This window comes from Myotis nattereri (genome assembly GCF_964212035.1).
Source record: "Myotis nattereri genome assembly, chromosome: 5".
Taxonomy (NCBI): Eukaryota; Metazoa; Chordata; class Mammalia; order Chiroptera; family Vespertilionidae; genus Myotis; species Myotis nattereri.
Window position 1 is genome coordinate 6,641,267 of NC_138080.1, and position 20,848 is coordinate 6,662,114.

The window sequence follows — 20,848 nt, forward strand, 5'->3', positions numbered from 1 at the left end:
AATTCATCCACATTGTTGTGTGGATATCGGCACTTCATTCTTTTTTTCTTTTTTCTCTTTTTTATTGCTCAGTAGGCTCATTGTGGAGGTACAGCGTTTGTCCTTCCCCCAGTGAGGGGCGCTTGGGTTGTTTCCAGTTTACAATGATGTGAATGTAGCCACTGTAAACATTCCCATATGTGTGAACATATGTTTTGTTTTTCATTTCACCTGGATAAACCTGTAGGTTGTGTGGTAAGGATAGGAAGTATATCCTTGACTTTATAAGAAATAAGAGGCCTGGTGCATGAAATTCGTGCAATGGTGGGTGGGGAGGGGGGTCCCTCAGCCAGCCGGCAGTTGGACATTCCTCTTGCAGTCTGGGACCCCTTGCTCCTTACTGCCCGCCTGCTCGCTGCTCCTTATCACTCAGCTTGCTGCTCCTTAGCGCTGCTCCTTAGCGCTGCCGTGGAGGTGGGAAAGGCTCCCCCGCTGCACTCACCAGGCCCTGAGCCCACTTCTGGCTGAGTGGCGCGCCCCTGTGGGAGCACACTGACCACCAGGGGGCAGCTCCTGCATTGAGCATCTGCTCCCTGGTGGTCACTGCGCATCACTGCGACCAGTTCTGGTCATTGCGTCATAACGGTTGCTTAGGCTTGTATTATATAGACTAGAGGCCCGGTGCACGAAATTTGTGCACTGTGTGTGTGTGTGTGTCCCTCAGCCCAGCCTGCACCCTCTCCAATCTGGGACCCCTCGAGGGATGTCCGACTGCCCATTTAGGCCCGATCCTAAACGGGCCTAAACGGGCAGTCGGACATCCCTCTCACAATCCAAGACTGCTGGCACCCAACTGCTTGCCTGCCTTCCTGCCTGATTGCCCCTAACTGCTTCTGCCTGCCAGCCTGATCACCCCCTAACTGCTCCCCTGCTGGCCCAATTGCCCTAACTGCCCTCCCCTGCCAGCCTGGTCACTCCTAACTGCCCTCCCCTGCCAGCTTGGTCACCCCTAACTGCCCTCCCCTGTTGGCTTGTTCCCCCCCAATTGCCCTCCCCAGTTGGCCATCTTGTGTCCACATGGGGGCGGCCATCTTGTGTGTTGGAGTTCACTGCTCTGAACTTGCTTTTTTTACTTAATGCTGTCTTGGAAATGACTCCAGCACTAGGATGCATAGAGCCTTCTCGTTTTTCTTGTAGCTGTGTGCTCTGCCACCTCCTTGATCTGCAATACTTTATTACAAGTCTCCTGCTGTGGACCTTTAGATGTTCCCAGTCTTTTGCTGTTATAAACCCAACTGACTCATGTCCTGTTGTGTGAAGAATATCCTTGTCCAGTAGTCTGTGTGCACATATGCTGTCTTGTCTGCAGGTTAATTCCTCGAAGTAGAAATATCGGGTCACATTGCACTTGCCTCCTTTGCTTTGAAGTACTGCTCTCTTTTTCTTGAAGCATCTCTCTTTTTAAAAAGTATTCGTTGTTGTTGTCGTCAGTATTACGGGTGTCCCTCATTCCCCTCTCTCCCCTCTGTCCCCCTCCACCCAGTCCTGCCCCACCCCAGGCCTTCACCACACTATTGTCTGTCTTGGGCTATGCATTTGTGTATATAAGCTCTTCCCACCGCCCTCCCCCTGAGACCTGTCAGTCTGTTCCAGGCTTCCGTGCCTCTGGACCTATTTGTTCGTCCTTTTATTTTATTCATTAGATTCTACATATAAGAGAGATCATGTGATATTTGTCTTTCTTTGACTGGCTTATTTCACTCAGCATGATATTCTCCAGGTCTCTCCATGCAGTCTCAAAGGGTAAGAGATCTTTTTTATTTTTACAGCTACATAATACTACATTGTGTAAATGTACCACAGCTTTTTTATCCACTCACCCACCGATGGGCACTTGGGCTGTTTCCAGATCTTGGCTATTGTAAATTGCACTACTATGAACATAGGGGTGCATATATTCTTTCTGGTTGGTATTTTTGGATTCTTAGGGTACTTCCTAGAAGTGGGAATCACTGGGTCAAATGGCAGTTCCATTTTTAATTTTTTGAGGAAACTCCATACTGTTTTCCAATCTGCATTCCCACCAGCAGTACACCAGGGTTCCCTTTTCTCCACATCCTCGCCAGCACTTGTTTGTTGACTTAATGGTAACCATTCTGGCAAGTGTGAGCTCATGATGGTTTCAATTTGCATCTCTCTGATGATTAGTAACGTTGAGCATTTTTTCCTGTTTCTTGGCCATTTGTATATCCTCTTTAAAGAAGTGTCTATTCAGGTTCTTTGCCTATTTTAAAATTGTATTGTTTGTCTTTTGTTAAATTGTATGAGTTCTTTATATATTTTGGTAATTAATCCCTTATCAGATGTAGCATTGGCAAATATGTTCTCCCATACAGTGGGTTCCCTTTTCATTTTGAGGCTGGTTTCTTCTGCTGAGCAGAAGCTTTTCAGTTTGAGGTAGTTCCAATAGTTTATTTTTCCCTTTGTTCCCCTGGCTCTAGGCAATGCATCTGTGAAAATTCTGCTACATGAGATTTTGCTGCGTATGTTTTCTTCCAGGATTTTTATGGTTTCATGAGTTACATTTAAGTCCTTTATCCATCTTGAGTTTATTCTTGTGTATAGTGTCAGTTGGTGGTCTAGTTTCATTTTTTTGCATGTGCCTGTCCAGTTCTCCCAGCACCGTTTATTGAAGAGACTGTCTTTACTCCATTGTATGTTCTTGCCTCCTTTGTCAAACATTAGTTGAGTGTAATGGCTTGGGTCATTTCTGAGGAATCTGTTCTGTTCCATTGATCTGTGTGTCTGTTCTTGTGCCAGTACCAGGCTGTTTTGATTGCGGTGGCTTTGTAGTATAACTTGATATCTGGTATTGTGATCCCTCCAACTTTGTTCTTCTTTCTCAAGATTGCTGCGGCTATTTGGGGTCCTTTTTAGTTCCATATAAATTTTTGGAATATTTGTTCTAGATCAGTAAAATATGCTGTTGGTATTTTAATAGGAATTGCATTGAATCCAAAGATTGTTTTGGGTAGTATGAGTATTTTAATTATGTTAATTCTTCCAATCCATGAACACGATATATGCTTCCACTTGTTTGTGTCTTCTCCTATTTCTTTTTTTAATGTCCTATACTTTTTTCATGTACAGGTCTTTTACCTTCTTGGCTAAGTTTATTCCAAGGTATCTTATTTTTTTGTTGTAATGGTAAATGGGATATATATATATATAAGTTTCTCTTTCTGAGAGCTCATTAATGGTGTATAAAAATGCCATCAATTTCTAGATGTTGTTGTTCTGTCCTGCTACACTGCTGAATTTGTTTATTAAATCTAGTAGTTTTTTGGTGGAGTCTCCAGGATTTTCTATATCTAATATCATGTCATCTGCAAATAATGACAGTTTTACTTCCTCCTTTCCAATTTGGATGCCTTTTATTTCTTCTTCTTGTCTGATTGCTGTGGCTAGCACTTCCAGTACTATGTTGAATAAGAGTGGTGGAAGCAGACATCCCTGACTTGTTCCTGTTCTTAAGGGAAACACTTTTAGTTTTTTCCATTGAGTGTGATGTTGGCTGTGGGTTTGTCATATGTGGCCTTTGTTACGTTGAGGTATGTTCCCTCTATTCCCGCTTTGCCGAGAGTTTGGCATGTCTGTAGATCACTCGTTGGGGACAGCATCTCTGGGCGGGGTTGTTGCACTTCATCCAGAGGGTCCAGCCAGAGTGTGCTGACAGCAGCCTCTGCCCTTGTCACCACTTCATTTGGAGGTCAGTTACCAATCTTCTCAGCAAGGTGCAGTGGAAAAGCCACTTGAGGTGAAAGTCTCAGGAAGGCAGTGGCTGCACCTGCTAGTGGAAATGGAGGCCAGGGGTTTGGGAAACTTTAGGGGCGAAATGAGAAGAAATTAGGTCCAGCAGCCCAAGATAGCTTGGGGGTGGCGGAGGTGGGGGGCTGGCTGGACTGACGGGGAACCGGTGTGCTTGCGGGGGAAGGGCTGGCGCTTGCCATATCGGGGAGGGCTGGGTACATCTCCCCTACGCGCACAGCACACACCTGGCCGTGGAGGGTTGACAGCTCCTGGATTGCTGGGCATTTTCTTGAAAAGGCGGCTATCCTGTTTCACAGAAACAGCGCCGGGTGGTGGGCCTCTGAGACTGGAACTCACTTGGTGTCTGGAACTGGACGCCCGGCTCAGAGCATGGGGAGAGAAAATCAGCCCTTTCTTCGTGGGGGCTTTTTTTCATCTTGCATCACGCGTGGTTTTCTTAATTCAGTCTGAGAGGCTGCCCTGAGTGGCATTTCTATTAAATAAGATAAAGCACTTGGAAACAGAGTGGGAGAGCTTATCATTTTCAACGTTTAACTTTCTTCAAAAGTTAAAAACAGAATTCAGGCAAAAACACACAGCACCCCAAAGTGGGGAAGAATACCTGTCATTTTGTTGTTAATCCTCACCCGAGGATATATTTCCATTGATTTTTAGGGAGAGTAGAAGAGAGAGGGAAAGACAGAGAGAAACATCAATGTGAGAGAAACACATCAATTGGTTGCCTCCTGCACGAGCCCCCACCGGGGTTGGGGCTGGGCCAGGGCCGGGGAGGAGCCTGCAACCAAGGTACATGCCCTTGACTGAAATCGAACCCGGGACCTTTGGTCTGCAGGCCGACACTCTCTCCCAGTGATGGAGAACCTTTTGAGCTCGATGTGTCAGCATTTTGAAAAACCCTAACTTAACTCTGGTGCCATGTCACATATAGAAATTTTTTGATCTTTGCAACCATAGTAAAACGAAGACTTATATTTTGATATTTATTTTATATATTTAAATGCCATTTAACAAAGAAAAGTCAATCAAAAAAATGAGTTCGCGTGTCATAGGTTCGCCATCACTGCTCTATCCACTGAGCCAAACCAGCTAGGGCACACCTGGCATTTCTTTAACCCTTTAGTGAGGGGTCAGCAAGATGGCAAAGCCAAAGCTTTGAGATCCCTGAAAGGGGATTGCAAGTTAGATACAGGCTGCTTAATGTCATATGAACAATAACACTGCCATTGGGGGAGGTTATCTCTTCTCCTGGGTAAAATGATTTACAGCAGATCCACCTGTAAGTTGGCATCTGCCTTCCCGGAGGCTAGGTCTAATAGTAACAGTAAATCAACCACAGGTACGTCTTACTGGGTAGAGGGCTGGCAACTGCTTTTGTAAATAAAGTTTTATTGGACGCAGTGGGTGTGGGGTTGCATTCATGCTGCAGCCACAGAACGGACTAGTTGCGACAAAGACCAAAGGGCCTGCATATTTGCTTTGTGGTCCTCTGCAGAAACAGTTCTCCAGCTTGACATAGGAAAGTCCTGTGGTCAGCCTTCAGCCTGTTTGCTGGTGTTGCATCGTTTTCTTAGCATTGTCTGGTCTGGAAGGCCTTGTGTTTGGAAGGCTCTTGTTAGGTCTTTGCTGATGCCTCCTCCGAAGTTAAGGACTGGCCCTCAGATGTAGCCCCAGCTCAGGAAATAGGCCCTTCCTGCTCTCACATATGACCTCCCAGAGGGTGGGGTCCCTGTGGGCCCTAGATCAGCAGTCACCAACCGGTGGTCTGCGAGGTCCGAAAGGTTGGCGACCGCTGCCTTAGATCATTGTTGTCTGCCTTCTATTTATTGCTTCCTGCCATTGTGTTTCAGCCCTGTGTCCTGGCAGATAAGATAGATCATTAAGAAGGATGATGATGATAATAACAGTAATAACCACAATAGCTGACTGATATCACACCTACAGCGTGTCTGTCAGAGAATGCAGCGCTTTACCTGTATCATCGCACTTAGTCACAAGGAGTCAAGGGACTTTTCCAGACAAAACAAGGCTGCTGTTGGTTCTTTAAAGAAACCTTCCTGGTGTTCCTGTGTGGCAGCAGGTGCTACGTCACTAAAGCTAAATTCCCATCACTCTTCCTCCTGGACTTTGTGGACCCTGGGGCTGACTTTGCCATTGTTTAGACCCAGGAAATCAGAGGCAGAGCCAAAAGAGTGAGGCTCCAGTTTGGGCGCTGCTGTATCTGTGAAATAGACATAATATTATTTAGCCCCTCCCTGCTGGGGTCTCTGTTAGAGTTAAGAGACTGTGGGTGGTATGTGAACCCTAAAAAGACTACACAGCTGGTGGGTTAACCCCCATCCTGTTCCTGTTACAGCTTCTTAATTCTTTCTGGATCCATGGAGAAAGTCAGAATATGCACATACGCATAGGTTTTCCATATTTTTGCATGTGGTTTTTCAAGGTGTTTGTGGAGCTCCTGCAACTGGGAATTCTTGAGCCATCAGCTAAAAATTGGGGTCTTGTAACTGTTCCAAGTCCTTCCTTTTGCCTCCTCTGTCATAAGTGAACATGTGTCTACCGAGCTCCTTCTGGGTGCGGGGAGAGGCAGAACGGTGAATGGTCCACACGTGGCCCTGCCCCCTGAGCCTCTCTAGTCACTCAACAAGCACCCAAGGTAATTTCAAGAGTGGTAAGTGCTATAAGAAAAGCATCACAAGATAATATGCCAGAGTGTGGTTTGAGAAGGAAGGAGTGACTTCCACTGGGGAGGTCAGGGAAGGTCTTTCTAAGGTGTTGAGACCTGATGGATGAGAAGAGCCAGTCACTGTATATAATAAAAGACTAATATGCAAATAGAACAAACAGTGGAACAACCAAACAACCGGTCGCAATGTTGTGCGCTGAACATCAAGGGGAGCGCAGAACATGGCGGGTGTGGGCAGCAGGCGGCAGAGCATGGAACATGGTGGGCGTTGGCTGTGGTGAGATGGTGGAGCAGGTGAGCGAGGGCCAGACCAAGGTGGGGCGCCGGTCGCTGTCATCAGGGTGAGCCTCTGGTGGTTACTGAAAATTCTTTGCTCCCAAGTGCCACAGTCCTGCCCGGAGCTTGCACCTACTGCTGGTGCTGGTCCTGCTCAAACCTGCTGCTGGTGCTAGAACCACTGCTTGCACCCGGTGCCCGCGCCCAGTGCCAGTCCTGATAGCTCAGTGCTGTTTGCAGGTGCGAGCGGCAGCTGGTGGCCCCAGTAACCCCGGAGGGCTACTCCACCTCCCCCTGCTCCTGAGGGGTGATCGGGGCAGCAGCCGCTGCTCGCACCCGCTGATGGTGCCGGCCCTGCTCGCACCCACTCCTGGTGCCAGCCCCAATCGCTCTGCGCCGTCAGCAGGTGCGAGCACGGCCGGTGCTGTCAGAGTGTGGGAGCAGTGACGGTGGGAACGGGCTGCCGGCAGACAGGGGACCAGGTGCCACGGCTGGAGGGGCTGAGCAGGGGTGCGGAGGATGGGCCGAGACCCGCCCCTGTGCCCACTGCAGCCTTGTGGCTCACAGTTCCTTTCAAGGTGCACGAATTTGTGCACTGAACCCCTAGTGGGAGGATAATAAGTAGGGTGCTCTAGCCAGCACATGCAAAGGTCCTGAGGTTGGACTGAGCCTGGGTATGTGAGGGCAGAAAGGAGACCCGGGTGGCTGCTGCCTGGGGCTGGGAGGACTCGGGCCAGCAGGCACTGAGACCACGTGAGCCCTCTTGGCCTTGACAAGGAGTTTATTTTTATTCTCTAAGCCTCTGCTGTCCAATGCAAGAGCCAATGGTCATAAAAATTGAAATGGAAATACAATGAAAAGTTTGGTTTCTCAGTAGAAATTGGAAACTGTGTACTCTTGGCAGGAATGTAACATGATTCAGCCACTGTGGAAAACAGCATGGTGGTTCCTCAAGAATTTAAAAATTGAATTACCATAAGACTCAGCAATTCTACTTTTGGATATAGACATAAAAGAATTGAAAGTGGTCTCAAAGAGATATTTGCACACCCATGTTTACAGTAGCATTATTGACAATGGCCAAAAGGTGGAAGCAACTTAAAAATGTGGTTTCTCGTGTCATTAACCACAGTCACCAGCCACAGGGGAGAAGTGGCTGCCATGCCAGACAGCACACAGATGGAGAACGTTTCTGTCGCCACAGGATGTTCCATCAGGTCGTGCCGCTCGTGTGTACACGGGGCTTCAGAGGTCACTTCCACTCCCTGGCTCCCGGGTCCACTCAGGCCGTTTGCTGCAGCAAGAAGCCTGAGGGTTTGGAGTGAAGAACACTCTGGGTGTCCAAGGCATGTTTCACGCATGCAGGGAGGGAGTGAAGCAAGCCCCTCTGCCACAGGCTCTCGCTGCCGAGGTCTGTCCAGCCACAGGGAGGCCGTTTGTCCATGACAGTCTGGGAAGGGAGATCTGGCCATCAGGGTCCAGGCCACATGCGGGGGGCCGAAGTCCAGGGGTATTGGGAAGCAGTGAGCGGTGAGACACTGGGAGGAAGGGGATGTGTAACGAGCTGCTGGAGGAAGCCAGGAAGGGGCCCGGCCCGCACGGGCAAGTTCAGCTGCATTGAACAAGAACATTTCTCCAGCCACGAAATCCACACACAGCGTCTGCCGTCCCCAGGGCCTTCTCTTCCTGCCATCCGTCACCTCGTTCAGGCCCAGCAGGAACGTTACCTCTCGTCACCTCTGGCACAGTGCGTGCTGCATATCCAATTACCTGCCTGTGTGTTTGGGTAACTACGATGCCTTCTTCATGAGACTGTGTGCTCCCTAAGGCAGGGCCTGTGGCCCTGCAGTGGCTGCAGTATCTAGATTAGTGCAAGCCCGTGTCTGTTGAAGCAGTATGTGACTGTTGTGCAATTTGCTTAACCTTCTTGAGCCTCAGTTTCCCCCTTTGTGAAATGGAGACAGTAATATGTCTGTCTATACCAGTTGTGCGCTGAAGCTGGCTTGCTAGAGTCAACTGTTCAATTTTCAGGATATTTACGAACTGTTTGTTAAGCTGTTATTACAATTTAAATAATATAAACTTATAATTAAACAAATTATGTTAAAATCAAAGGTAATAAATACTCAAAATTCACTGCATCCTAATGACCTCACTATAGTTTTCTATAAGTAGTCCCTTCTTATCCATGGTTTCTCTTTCCATATTTTCAGTGACCTGTGGTCTGAAAATATTATGGAAAATTCCAGAATTAAGCAGTTCATAAGTTGTAAATTGTGCGCCATTCTGGGTAGCATGAAGCCTCTTGCCATCCCACTCAGTCCCTCCCGAGACGCGACTCATCCTGTTGTCTAGTGTCTCCACCATTTATATGCTCCCTGCTCGTTGGCCATTTAGTACCGGCTCGACTATCAGATGGACTGTCGTGGTATCTGATAAGTGACCCTATTTTACTTCATAATGCCACATTCACATAGCTTTTCTTACAGTCTATTGTTATAAGTACTCTATTTTATTAGTTATTGTTGTTAATCTCTTATTGTGCCTAATTTATAAATTAAGCTTTATCATATGTATGTTCAGGAAAACACATATCTATAGAGTTGGGTACTGTTCAAGGCTCAGGCATCCACTGGCGGTCTCGGAATGAATCCCCCATAGGTGAGGGAGGGCGGCTGTATTTATGCTTTTGAGGTTATTTGCTGCTATTGAGCCTATATGGTGGAAGTACTGTTTACGCCGTGGTGCCATGTATCTCTCACCAGCTCCATGTTCAGTAACTTGAGGTTGGTGGTATTTACACCGTGGAAATTGGCAGATGCTACAGGTCGGATCCTCTCTTACCCCCTCTCTCTGAAGTGGTTGTTAACATGTACGGCACACCACTGGTTTGGGGGCTTAATGAGTTCGTGCTTTCGTTAATGGCTTTGTGCGTGGGGCCCAGCATGTGCTGTCGAAGTGAGGCTGTTGTTATTATCTTGTTTCGCTTGCTTTCCCTAATCTAGCACTGCAGTTCGTGCGGACAGGAGCTGGGCAACCCACTGACCAGCCGGTTTTTCTCTCCCCAGTCTGCCCGACCAGCTGCAAGTCGCACGGCTGCACTGCTGAAGGCCTCTGCTGCCACCCCGAGTGCCTGGGCAGCTGCTCTGAGCCCGACGACCCCACCAAGTGCGTGGCCTGCCGCCACTTCTACCTGGACGGCAGGTGCGTGGAGACCTGCCCAGCCCCGTACTACCACTTCCGGGACTGGCGCTGTGTGAACTTCAGCTTCTGCCTGGACCTGCACAACAAATGCAAGAACTCGCGGGGGCAGGGCTGCCATCAGTATGTCATTCACAACAACAAGTGCATTCCTGAGTGTCCCTCTGGGTACACGATGAATTCCAGCAAGTGAGTCCCGGGGGTGGGTTCTCGGTGAGGGGTGGGGGGCAGGGGGGAGGGGCAGGTAAGGAACGTGGGGCTGGTGAGGTGGTGCTACCTGTTAAAATCTAATGAACAAAATAAACTAACGAACAGAATGGAGCCGGAAGCATGGGTACATGGAGCAGACTGGCTGGTGCCTGAGGTGACTGGATAAGGAAGGTGAAGGGATTAGCTAAAGAACATACATGCACAGCCCCTGGACATGGACAATAGTGTGGTGACGGCCAAGGGAGGGGGAGGTGGGAGTGGGTGGAGGTTGGCCCAGGGGGCGGAAAACGGGGACAGTTGCAATAATTTCAACATTAAACAATTTTAATAAACAAAACAGAAAACCCGTGTGAAAAACCAGCATCCGTTGCTATGGGTGAGGGCGCTGTGATGACCAGGGCATGTACTTGGGAACCGTGGGTCCATGTCTGCCTCCTGTTTTGGTCCTGGCCTTCGCAGCAGAGTCGACAAACCGTCTCTGTAAAGGGCCTGAGAGGAAGTACGTTGGCATCTTGCACATGATTTTTAAAGCTTTCTGTGCTGGCGTCGGGAGCAGAAAGCACACAGGCAGCAGTCCCTGGCTTCCCGTCGCATCCTTCACATTCGCGGGACTGTCCCCGTGCTGTGACTTCCTGGCTCTTACACCCAAAGCGGAGCTCAGGTTTTTGTGTTTCTTCTGATCCGGAGCTGGACAGCGTGTTGAGATGAGCCCGGAGCACGAGAAGGAAGAGACTTGATTCTCGGTCATTCCCAGGGCTTTCTCGTACTGGGAAGCGGTTTTCTTTCTTTGTTGTGAGTCAGATGGCCTATGCACATTGCAGACATTTGTTCATCTTGTTAGCTTCTTAGATGCTATTTTGGTTTCTTGGGGGCTGTAATCAAGCTTAAAAAATCTGTTTTCTGGTTTTTGTGTTGCGGGTTTGAAAAAACCCTGCACAAAACAACACAAAAACAGATCAGAAACAGGCGCACGCCGAGGGGAAGCCGACCTGCTCACCTAGAAAATCTCCTCTTCAGACTCAAGAATTAGCCGATGAGAGTTCTGGTGGGAAGTTTTATTTCCCAAAAAAACCCCAAACACCTTTATTTCAGTTCTTATGAGGCTCTCTTCAAATGTTTGTGAAACCTACAAGTACAACATGTTTTGTTTTATTAGTTTTTTTTTTTTTACAAAAACCTGTTCCGTGGCTTTGTTGACCAAAAATAGGCAGTTATAAATCACTTTGCATGGCAGAAAGACCCTTATCTTTTTCTTTTTTGGGCCAATTCATCAGTAAGGTTGGGGAAATGACCATATTCCTTTTGACTCCTTTTTGTTTGTTTTTTAAGTGAATCTTCTAGTAAGATGTTTATTTAAAAGACATTGGCTTTAAATAGAAGGAATTACCTCTGAGAAGCCCAGCAACCTTCACTGATGTTCTCCTGATGGTGTGGTGGCCCCTGGAGCCCACGCCTCAGGAAATGGGTGCTGTGTCCCGCGATGCTTGTGACCTTCGCTGAGTGAGAGAGGGCAAAGCAAGCGGTGCTAATTATGACTCTTTATGGCACAATTCTACTTCGAAGGTTTTGGAAAAAATGAATATTTTTTTCTTCTGAAGCTTTTAAAAATAAAAGACGTTCTTAGGAAATACGTTAGTCCTATCACATTTTCTAATGTGGTTTGATATCAAATAGGACCAGATATGCTTTCTTCCATTCTTGTGGCTTATCCAGAAATAGTTCTTGGTGTTTTCAGAGCAGAGGCCTGGGGGTACATGCGGAGTCATGGGGAGACGCCTGCCAAGAGCAGTGTGTGCTCACGGAGATGGCGAGGGCTCGGTATTTGGGGTGAATGTTGCGTCCCTGTTCCCTCCCCATCGAGTGCTCTGCCCCTTGATCTTTGCACGGCCCCCTTCTTGTCCAGGTCACAGCTTGTAAGCCACTTCCTCTGAAGTCCTTCCCCGTGTGCCCACTTTGTCTGAATTAGTTGTCCAGCTCCTTTTTGGCACATCACTCAAGTTTAACTCTTTTCATGGCTTATACCACAGGCTGATATTGTAATTGTCAATTTATTCATTTTCCTCAACTCCACCAACAGCTGTACCAGGGTATCCGTTAGCTCCTGCTGCCTGGAGAGCAGCCCGGCACTTAGTACCTCACACTCACTCACGGTTTCTGATGGCTGATGGAAGGTTTGTCTGATGTGGGCAGGGTCAGCCCTGACTGATGGCGTAAGATAGCCAGCCGCTCATATCCTAGATGGGCAGCCGGGGCCTCTCTCCCTGTGGTTTCTCGTCCTGGCAGCCAGGAAGGGCATGCTCCAATGTGCAAGTACTTGTCAAGCCTCGACTGACATCGCATTTGCTCATGTTCCATCGGCCAAAGCAATTCATCTGGCCAAGCCCAGATTCACTGGAAGAGGACATAGACCCCACTTGATGGGAGGCCGAAAAGAACATGTGGCCATTAATAATGTCCCCAGGGAAAGTCGGTTGTTTTGTTCACCTCGTGTGCCTGTGCCGTGGAGCAGGCACTGGCAGGGCCCAGAGTGTAAATATTTTTAGTCTGAAGGCCATATGGTCTCTGCTGCAGCTACTCTGACATGATGGCGTGAGGATAGCCACACATGACCCATAAACCAGTGGGTGTGGTTGTATAGAACGTTCTTTAAAAAACAGGTGGCCATGGACTTAACATGCAGCTGTAGTTTGTGGATCTCTAGCTTAGAGTGTCGCCTGTCACATAGTGCTCAGTGAGTAGTTGTAGGACCAACAAAAGAACCAAACTTTTGGTCACAATTCTGCATCCACTGCAGCTGTGCGGACACCGCAGGGTGCACTGCACTACAGTTTGACACTAGGCCCCTGGAGTCCGTATCAAACCACAGGTTGAAGACTGTTCTCCACAGGAAGGCCCTCGCTTCTGACACCAGCCACGCTTCGGGGTCCTTAGGCCACCCTCACTTCTGATCGACTGGCTATAAATCTGGGGGTTCCCACAAACCCTTTGGGTTCAATAATTTGCTGTAACATCTCACAGAACTAAAACACGGCTGTAATACATTGTGGGTCCCGAGCCTACTGATGGTACCTCCTCATTTAGGAACGCGCACTGCACACACATTCCCTGTAGGCAGCTCTGTAGACATCCTCCCACCAGGGCCCCTGCTTATGGCTTGACTGGCTCCCGTGGTTCTTACTGTAATCACAGGACACACTTCAAAATGAACCACCAGGGGACTTTGAGGAACAGATCTGTTACTCACAGGTCCTGGAGGGTACATGGCAGAGAGAGCGAGGGGGGTGGGACCTGGGGCTCTGCCTATAATAAGTCTGAGGGTGAAGTATCTGCTGTTTTCCTGGTTCGTTCTCTCTCTCTCTCTCTCTTTCTCTCTCTCTATCTCTCTCTCTCTCTCTCTCTCTCTTTAAAAATATATTTTATTGATTTTTTACAGAGAGGAAGGGAGAGGGATAGAGAGTTAGAAACATCGATGAGAGAGAAACATCAATCAGCTGCCTCCTGCACACTCCCTACTGGGGATGTGCCCGCAACCAAGGTACATGCCCTTGACCGGAATCGAACCTGGGACCCTTGAGTCCACAGGCTGACGCTCTATCCACTGAGCCAAACCGGTTAGGGCCCTGGTTCTCTCTTTATTGTCGAATTTAAAGCATAAGAACAGGAAGTAGGGTCCAGGAAGGGGGAAGCACGGTCACCCAAGTAGTCAGGTATCTGGTGACCCAGGGCTTTCTGCAAGAAGGGCCTTCATGGGTGGAAGGAGCCCGATTCCCTCACTGGTGGTTTTCCTGCTCACTGTATCATAGGCTGGCGTTGTGTTTATTCAAGATGGATGTCCCCTGAAGTGGATGCCTCAGCAATCAAAGCTTAATGTGCGCATACCCTACCTGTACCTGTGGTTACAGCGTTGTCATCAGGGTGCTGGTAGGGTGAGGTCTGGTGACTCCAGGAGTCCCCTGTCCCCACAGGGTAGAGTGAGATCCTGTCGCCATGCGGTTCAGCGAGTCCTCTGGGCTGGAGCACAGCAGGAGCCCTGCCATTTGGGGGAAGAAGCGTTAGTCCCCTGGTAATGCTGGGACCTGCTGCTGCAGGAAAGGGGACGAGCCTGCCTTGTAGGTAGTGGCTTTACCTGGGCCATTTGGCCTCGTCCCTCAGGGGTCAGTGTCTGGAGACATTGTGGCTTTCAGTCCCTGGTTGTGGTGCTATTGGGCGTCAGTGGGTGAAGCTGAGGGATGCTGCTCGGCACCCGCGATGCTCAGGGCAGCCCTCCCAATGGCGGTTCTCGGGCCCCAGCTGTTCGCAGTGCTGTGGGTGTCCCTTGGGACCCTGTGCAACTGCGTCTGCGTGTGGAGGGGGGTCCCGTGTACCCTGACCCTCTTCCTTTGCTTTTTACTCAGCTTGATGTGCACTCCGTGTCTGGGCCCCTGTCCCAAGGTCTGTCACATCCTGGAAGGTGAGAAGACCATCGACTCAGTGACAGCTGCCCAGGAGCTTCGAGGATGCACCGTCATCAACGGGAGCCTCATCATCAACATCCGTGGGGGCAGTGAGTGCAGGGGGTGTCCCGCTGGGGTCCACGGTCCCTGGCCGTGGAGAAGGGAAATGGCCTAGACTTTGCTTCCTGCTTCCTCGGTGGTTTTAAGACTATCTTGAGTCAGTTGTTACCAGACCTGTAATTCAAAGCTCATCTGGTCCCACCCTCCCTGCTGAGATTCTGATTTTCCACATTCGTAGCTGGGACATCAGGAATTTGCATTTTTAACAAACGGCAACATTCCCTATTGCACGTCTGAGGACTGTGTTTCCAGAAATACTGTCACAGGCAAAAAGGCATTCCTTTGTTTACGTGTTCAGCAAACATTTGTGGAATATTTTGTGAACAGGGCAAAGTCTGTGCATGATGGGGCTTGCAAATAAGCAGATCAGTTTATGATATAAACTCAGGCAGTGGTCCCACTATGCGGGGAAGCAAAGTGTGGCAATGGAGGGAGTGGGATGGTACCCTTTTCTTATAACGCGCCATATAATAAATTTATTCAGCTTGGCAGGCCAGAGGGTATCTATTACAAGTCCTCAACTATGCCCTTGTAGAGAACATGTGAACAAATGGATGTGGCTCTGTGCCAATAAAACTTTATTTACAAAGCAGACTGGGTTTGGCCAGTGGACTGGAGTTTGCAAACCTCTGAGGCGGAATGAGAGGTTGCTAGTTTAGAAGAGTTTCTGGTCAGAGGAGCCATGCTTTGAGTTGGTAATAGCGCGAACCAAGCTAATAGATGGGAGAGTGACATTCTGGGCAAAGGAGGCAGCCAGGCAAAGACCCGAGGCCGAATGTGCATGGTCTGCTGATGGGAGGGTGCGGGGCCCAGGTGCCTGAAGTAGTGGGAGCAAGGTAGATGAGACAGAAAGCAGCAGGCACTTACTTAGGGATTTGCTGACCCCGCAGTAAGGACTTTGGAGTGTATTTTAATTAAGTACGATTCATTTTGAGCAGGATATGTCAAAGTCATTTTCAGGTTGTAATTTAACTCCTTCCTATGAGATATTATAGGAAGATTAAAAGATTTCTATAAAACTCACTTGGTATTTTCTCTTTTCCTTAGACAACCTGGCAGCTGAGCTCGAGGCCAACCTCGGCCTCATTGAGGAAATTTCAGGGTATCTGAAAATCCGCCGTTCCTACGCTCTAGTGTCACTTTCCTTCTTCCGGAAGTTACGTCTGATTCAGGGGAATACCTTGGAAGTCGGGTATGTGGGCCTGATTCTGTGTCTATGGCCTGAGCACTAACTGGGAAGTGTGTGAGTTATAAACAGTTAGGGGTTTTTGCCAAGACATGGGAACAACCTGAGTGTCTGTCTACAGATGAATAATAAAGAAAATGTGGTATGTGCATTTACATATGCAGGGAGTACTATTCAGTCATATTATTCATAAAAAAGAATGAGATGCCGCCATTTGTGACAACAGGGATGGACCTAGAGGGCATTATGCTAAGTGAAGTAAGTCAGACAGAGAAAGATAAATACTGGATGATCTCACTTATATATAGAATCTTAAAAAAACAAAAACAACAACAACCCAAGATCATAGCTATAGAGAACAGATTGGTGGTTGCCAGAGGCATTGGGGGAAGATGGGCAAAATGGATGAAGGATGGGCAAAAGGTACGAACTTCCAGTTACAAATTAAGTCCTGGGTATCTAATGTGCAGCATAGTGACTGCAGTTAACAGTACTGTATTATATATTTGAAAGATGCTAAGAGAGTGGATTTTAAAAGTTCTCATCACAAGAAAAAAATATTTCTTAACTATGTGAGGTGATGGATGTTAACTAAACTTAGTGTGATAATCATTTTGCAACATGTAAATGTCACATTATTATAAAATACGCCTAAAACTGATGTTAGATGTCAATTATATCTCAGTAAAACTGGGGGAAGAATAGAAGCACTTAGTTCGTATACATTATATTAGTTTCAGGTATACACCATAATGATTCAATATTTGTGTGTATTCTGAAATGATCACCACAATAAGTCTGTTTCACATCCATCACCATACATAGCTACAAAAAAGTGTTCTTCTTTGTGATGAAAACCTTTAAGATCTGTTCATTTGGCAGCTTTCAAGTATTCAATGCAGTGTTGCTAACCGCAGGCACTCTGCTGTAACTTGGGGAGTTTTAAAGCCAGAAAACCATCTCCTAGGAGAAAGTGCCTGGAGAACCCTGAGAGAGAGCAGTGTGTGTGGGAACATGTCTGAAGACCCAGCCCAGGGAAGTGGTGCCCATTCTGCAGTCATTCTTGGAAGTCACAGGGGCACAGCCTAACACGGTGCCCTCCCAGGGCGCCACCTGCAGTGGCACGGTGCCTGGCCATCTGGGCTTCACTGCGAGTTGGCATGCAAGCCTGACCAGGACCCTTCAATTGCTGCCTCCGGGGCCTTCTCACGTCCGGGTCCCATTCCTACTGATTTCACCTGTTCCTTAATGAAATCTTATCTCCTCTGGCCGATAGGATTCTACCTCCCCAAGATATTCTGCTGGCCTCCTGGATTTTCTTCCTTATTTCCTGGATTTCCTACCCTTGAGTTTGCGCTGACCCCACTTCAGTTAATAAAATAATAGAAATCCAGACTAGCCACGTTTCATGCAGATTGAGATGGACTTGTGAACAAGAAGTCTGAGGAAGGCCATCCAACAATGTCATCAAGGATAGGACCCAGGCCTCTTCCATCTTTATGTGATCATGGTCACAGAATGGCTGCCTTACATCTGTAGAACTGACAGGGAAAAGGGAAAGGGACAAAGATATATGACAATTGAGAATGTCTCTTTCAAAACATTGTCTGGAACCTCCCACATTCTCACCCCCAACATTGAATTCTGTTTATATCTCCTTGGCCAGAATTGAGTCATGTGGCTGCTTCTAGCTGCAAGGGAGTGGGAAAGCGAATATTTACCTTTTCCAGTCTGTATAGTAGAGGAAGGCACAGGAAGAGGGGGATGTGAATGGTTTCAAGAAACCAATCCATAGAATTGGTTAGACTACATTCTGGAATCACTCACCAGCTCCTGTTGATTTTTTCTGCCATACAACTGCTTTTTTGTTGAAGTCAGAACTTTATTTGGATTATTCCAATGATCCTAAGCTGGGCATCCTAGAACTAGACCAGTGCTGTCCAACAGAAATATAATGCAAGTCACATGTGACTTCAGGTGTTCTAGTAGCCACATTTTAAAAACGGTAAAAGAAATAGGTAAAATGAATTTTAACAATGTATTTTACTTAATCCATTACATCTAAAATGCCATTTCAACTTGGAACCAATATAAAATATTATAAAGAAGAGCTTTTATACTCTCTCATTTTGCATGCTAAGTCTTCAAGATGTGTGTTTTACTCCCAGTGCAGTTCACAATGGCCACACTTCAGGCGCTCAGTAGCCAGAGGTGGCTACTGTCTTCTGTATCGTGCAGCACAGACCTGGATGCTTTCGTTCTCTCATTCATTATGTGCAGGTGGCCCATGGGCACAGGTCTAATCAAGTTACTGAGTTGTTATGAAACCTTCAGTGGCTCCTCTCTGCCAACCCAATAAGGTCACATGATCTTTGTCCTGACTTGGTGTCCAGGACACTAGCGGGTTTGCCCTGCTGCAGCTCTCCGGAGGCAGAGCAGGCCACTTTGCTCTTCTGTGGGCCCAGCTCAGCTGCCTTTGTCTGTTTAGTCTTTCCCATCTGTGAAGCCCATATCTCAATCCATTGTAGTCTTACTCTCCTCCCCACAAGATGGAGTTCGGGTACCTTCCTGGCCATGAACACTTCCTCAAATTCCCTTGGCCCTCCTACCCCCCATTTTATACTTACTAAGTACGTGCCAAGCAAATGGTTAGGGCTGGGTATGTACTGCTGGGCAAGATCAACTCCAGCCATGGCCCCACCATCTTGTAGTTGGAGATTACAAGCCGATGAATGACTAGGTGTGTGTGTTTCCATAGGAACTACTCTTTCTATGCCTTGGACAACCAGAACCTAAGGCAGCTATGGGACTGGAGCAAACACAACCTCACCATAACTCAGGGGAAACTCTTCTTCCACTATAATCCCAAACTCTGCTTGTCGGAAATTCACAAGATGGAAGAAATTTCAGGAACCAAGGGACGCCAGGAGAGGACCGACATTGCCCTGAAGACTAATGGGGACCAGGCGTCCTGTAAGTGGTGATGGCCCGGTACTTCCAGCCTGTGGACCAGATAGTGTGGCTTCCTTCCCTTCACCTACCACACTGGCCTCCAGGGAGTAGCACTGCCTCTCCTGTGAGCTTACACAACTCTGTGTGCGATAGGCTTTCTGAAATACTGAGGACAGGTGTTGTCTCTGTACCAGATACAGTGCCTGATACTGGAAGATGTTACATAAATATTGAATGAATGAATGAATGAATACCTCCTTCTGTATGGCCTTGGATCAAATGTTACTACAGGCCCTGCAGTTGCTACAGCTGGAGACTGTCAGCTGACTGCACTCCTGTGATAGGTTCTCTCTTGAAGGAGTATCTGAGCATTGAGCTGCCAAGGCTTCCGTAATACTGTCACGCGGAGTTGATTCTTTACAGAAGAATGTGGTCCACACTGTGGGAATTCTGAGGATGAAGAGTGAGGTTGGGGTGGAGCTTAAGGGAAGACTTGCATTCCAAGCAAAGGAAATTACTCTCTCCGAGATATTGGAGAGTCAAGAAATTGTCTGTCCAAGGTATAGTGAGCTAAACTCACTTGGCATGTGCTCATTTGCACTAGAGTTACATCTTCTGACATGTCAGGCTTAAAAGTCCATGTGTATGTCAAAATTGTGTCAGGACTCTTAACTATTGTCCAATTTTCCTTCTCACATTGGTGCCAGCTGCTATTTTTCAGTTGAGCATCTGGCCAGGTAATTGGCTGGCAGTATGGGCCAACTGCCATGACCAGTTCTTGCCCTCACATACTGAGAGACACATGTAGGCGCAAGACCTGTCCGTGGAACAGCAGGTTGACATCTCCTTTTCATGGACAGTCTTGGGAGTGTAGGATCACCGCTTTATGCTGAAACAAATGATGAAATACTGATATTGGTGTTTTTTTTTAAAAAAATAAACTTTTCTAGGTGAAAATGAATTACTTAAATTTTCTTACATCCGGACATCTTCTGACAAGATCATGCTGAAATGGGAGCCGTACTGGCCCCCTGACTTCCGAGACCTCTTGGGGTTCATGCTCTTCTACAAAGAGGCGTAAGTATAAAGTGAAAACTTGTGGATATTGCGTATGTGCTCATTGTTCCCCTCTGAGGCTGCTCCATGTTGTCTTCCCACTTGTGGAATAAACTTGTGGAAAAGCCAGAAACTGAAGCAGATAGGTTTCATTTGGGGTCCAGATTGGCCAATCTCTAATAGAAATTATTTTAATTTGCCCTTTATATGTACATCTCACCAGATTCCTTCAGTGAAAGGTCACTCAGTGTACTTAATCGTTTTTTTAAATTTTATTTTTTACCTATTTTGTATTTCTCCATCATTTAAAACGTTGGGGGAGGGAAATCCAAGATGGCAGTGGAGTAGGTGGGTGTTACACTTACCTCCTCCTAGGACTAAAAACTAGAATTACAACTAAAATATAGAGCAATCAGCCTCAATAATCAACTGAAGACTAGCTGAAGAAGTCTTATAACCAAGGGTTTTTAGAAAAAGCCACATCAAGACTGGTAGGAAGGGCAGAGACACAAAAAGGGTTGGTCCTGCTCCCCTAGGCAGTGGCTGAAATTTTGGGGGGGAGATATCTCAGCTGCTAACATCCCCCCTAAAAGCATGGGGTCTCAACCCCAATCTGGGCTCTCCGGGCCAGAGCGTTACAGCTGGGAAGAGGTGCCCATATAACATATGGCTGTGAAAATTAGTGAATCTGTCTGCCAGGGAGAGATGGGAGTCTGCTAGAGACACAGGCACCTTCTTAAAAGCCCAATGCACATATCTTGTTCTCAGCCACTCACCCTGTGCTCTAGTGGAAGGAGGGTGGAGCAGATTAGAATCTCCTAAGGAGAGACTGGGGTTTGTGGCTCTGGAGAGAGAGATGAAGGGACAGCTGTCAGGATTCCTATGCTGAGTCCATCTCCCACACCACTGATGCCATCTTTC

At 47.6% G+C, this 20,848-nt stretch overlaps 1 protein-coding gene across 1 annotated transcript in view; it reads left to right on the forward strand.

Annotated features, from left to right (window-relative positions):
• Window positions 1-20,848, forward strand: part of INSR (insulin receptor) — a 152,535-nt gene that overhangs the window by 81,228 nt on the left and 50,459 nt on the right. The window contains exons 3-7 of the mRNA XM_081091947.1: window positions 9,838-10,159; window positions 14,575-14,723; window positions 15,781-15,925; window positions 18,678-18,892; window positions 19,822-19,948. Of these exons, the coding sequence (XP_080948073.1) occupies window positions 9,838-10,159; window positions 14,575-14,723; window positions 15,781-15,925; window positions 18,678-18,892; window positions 19,822-19,948 (958 nt within the window). The remainder of the gene's footprint in view (window positions 1-9,837; window positions 10,160-14,574; window positions 14,724-15,780; window positions 15,926-18,677; window positions 18,893-19,821; window positions 19,949-20,848) is intronic.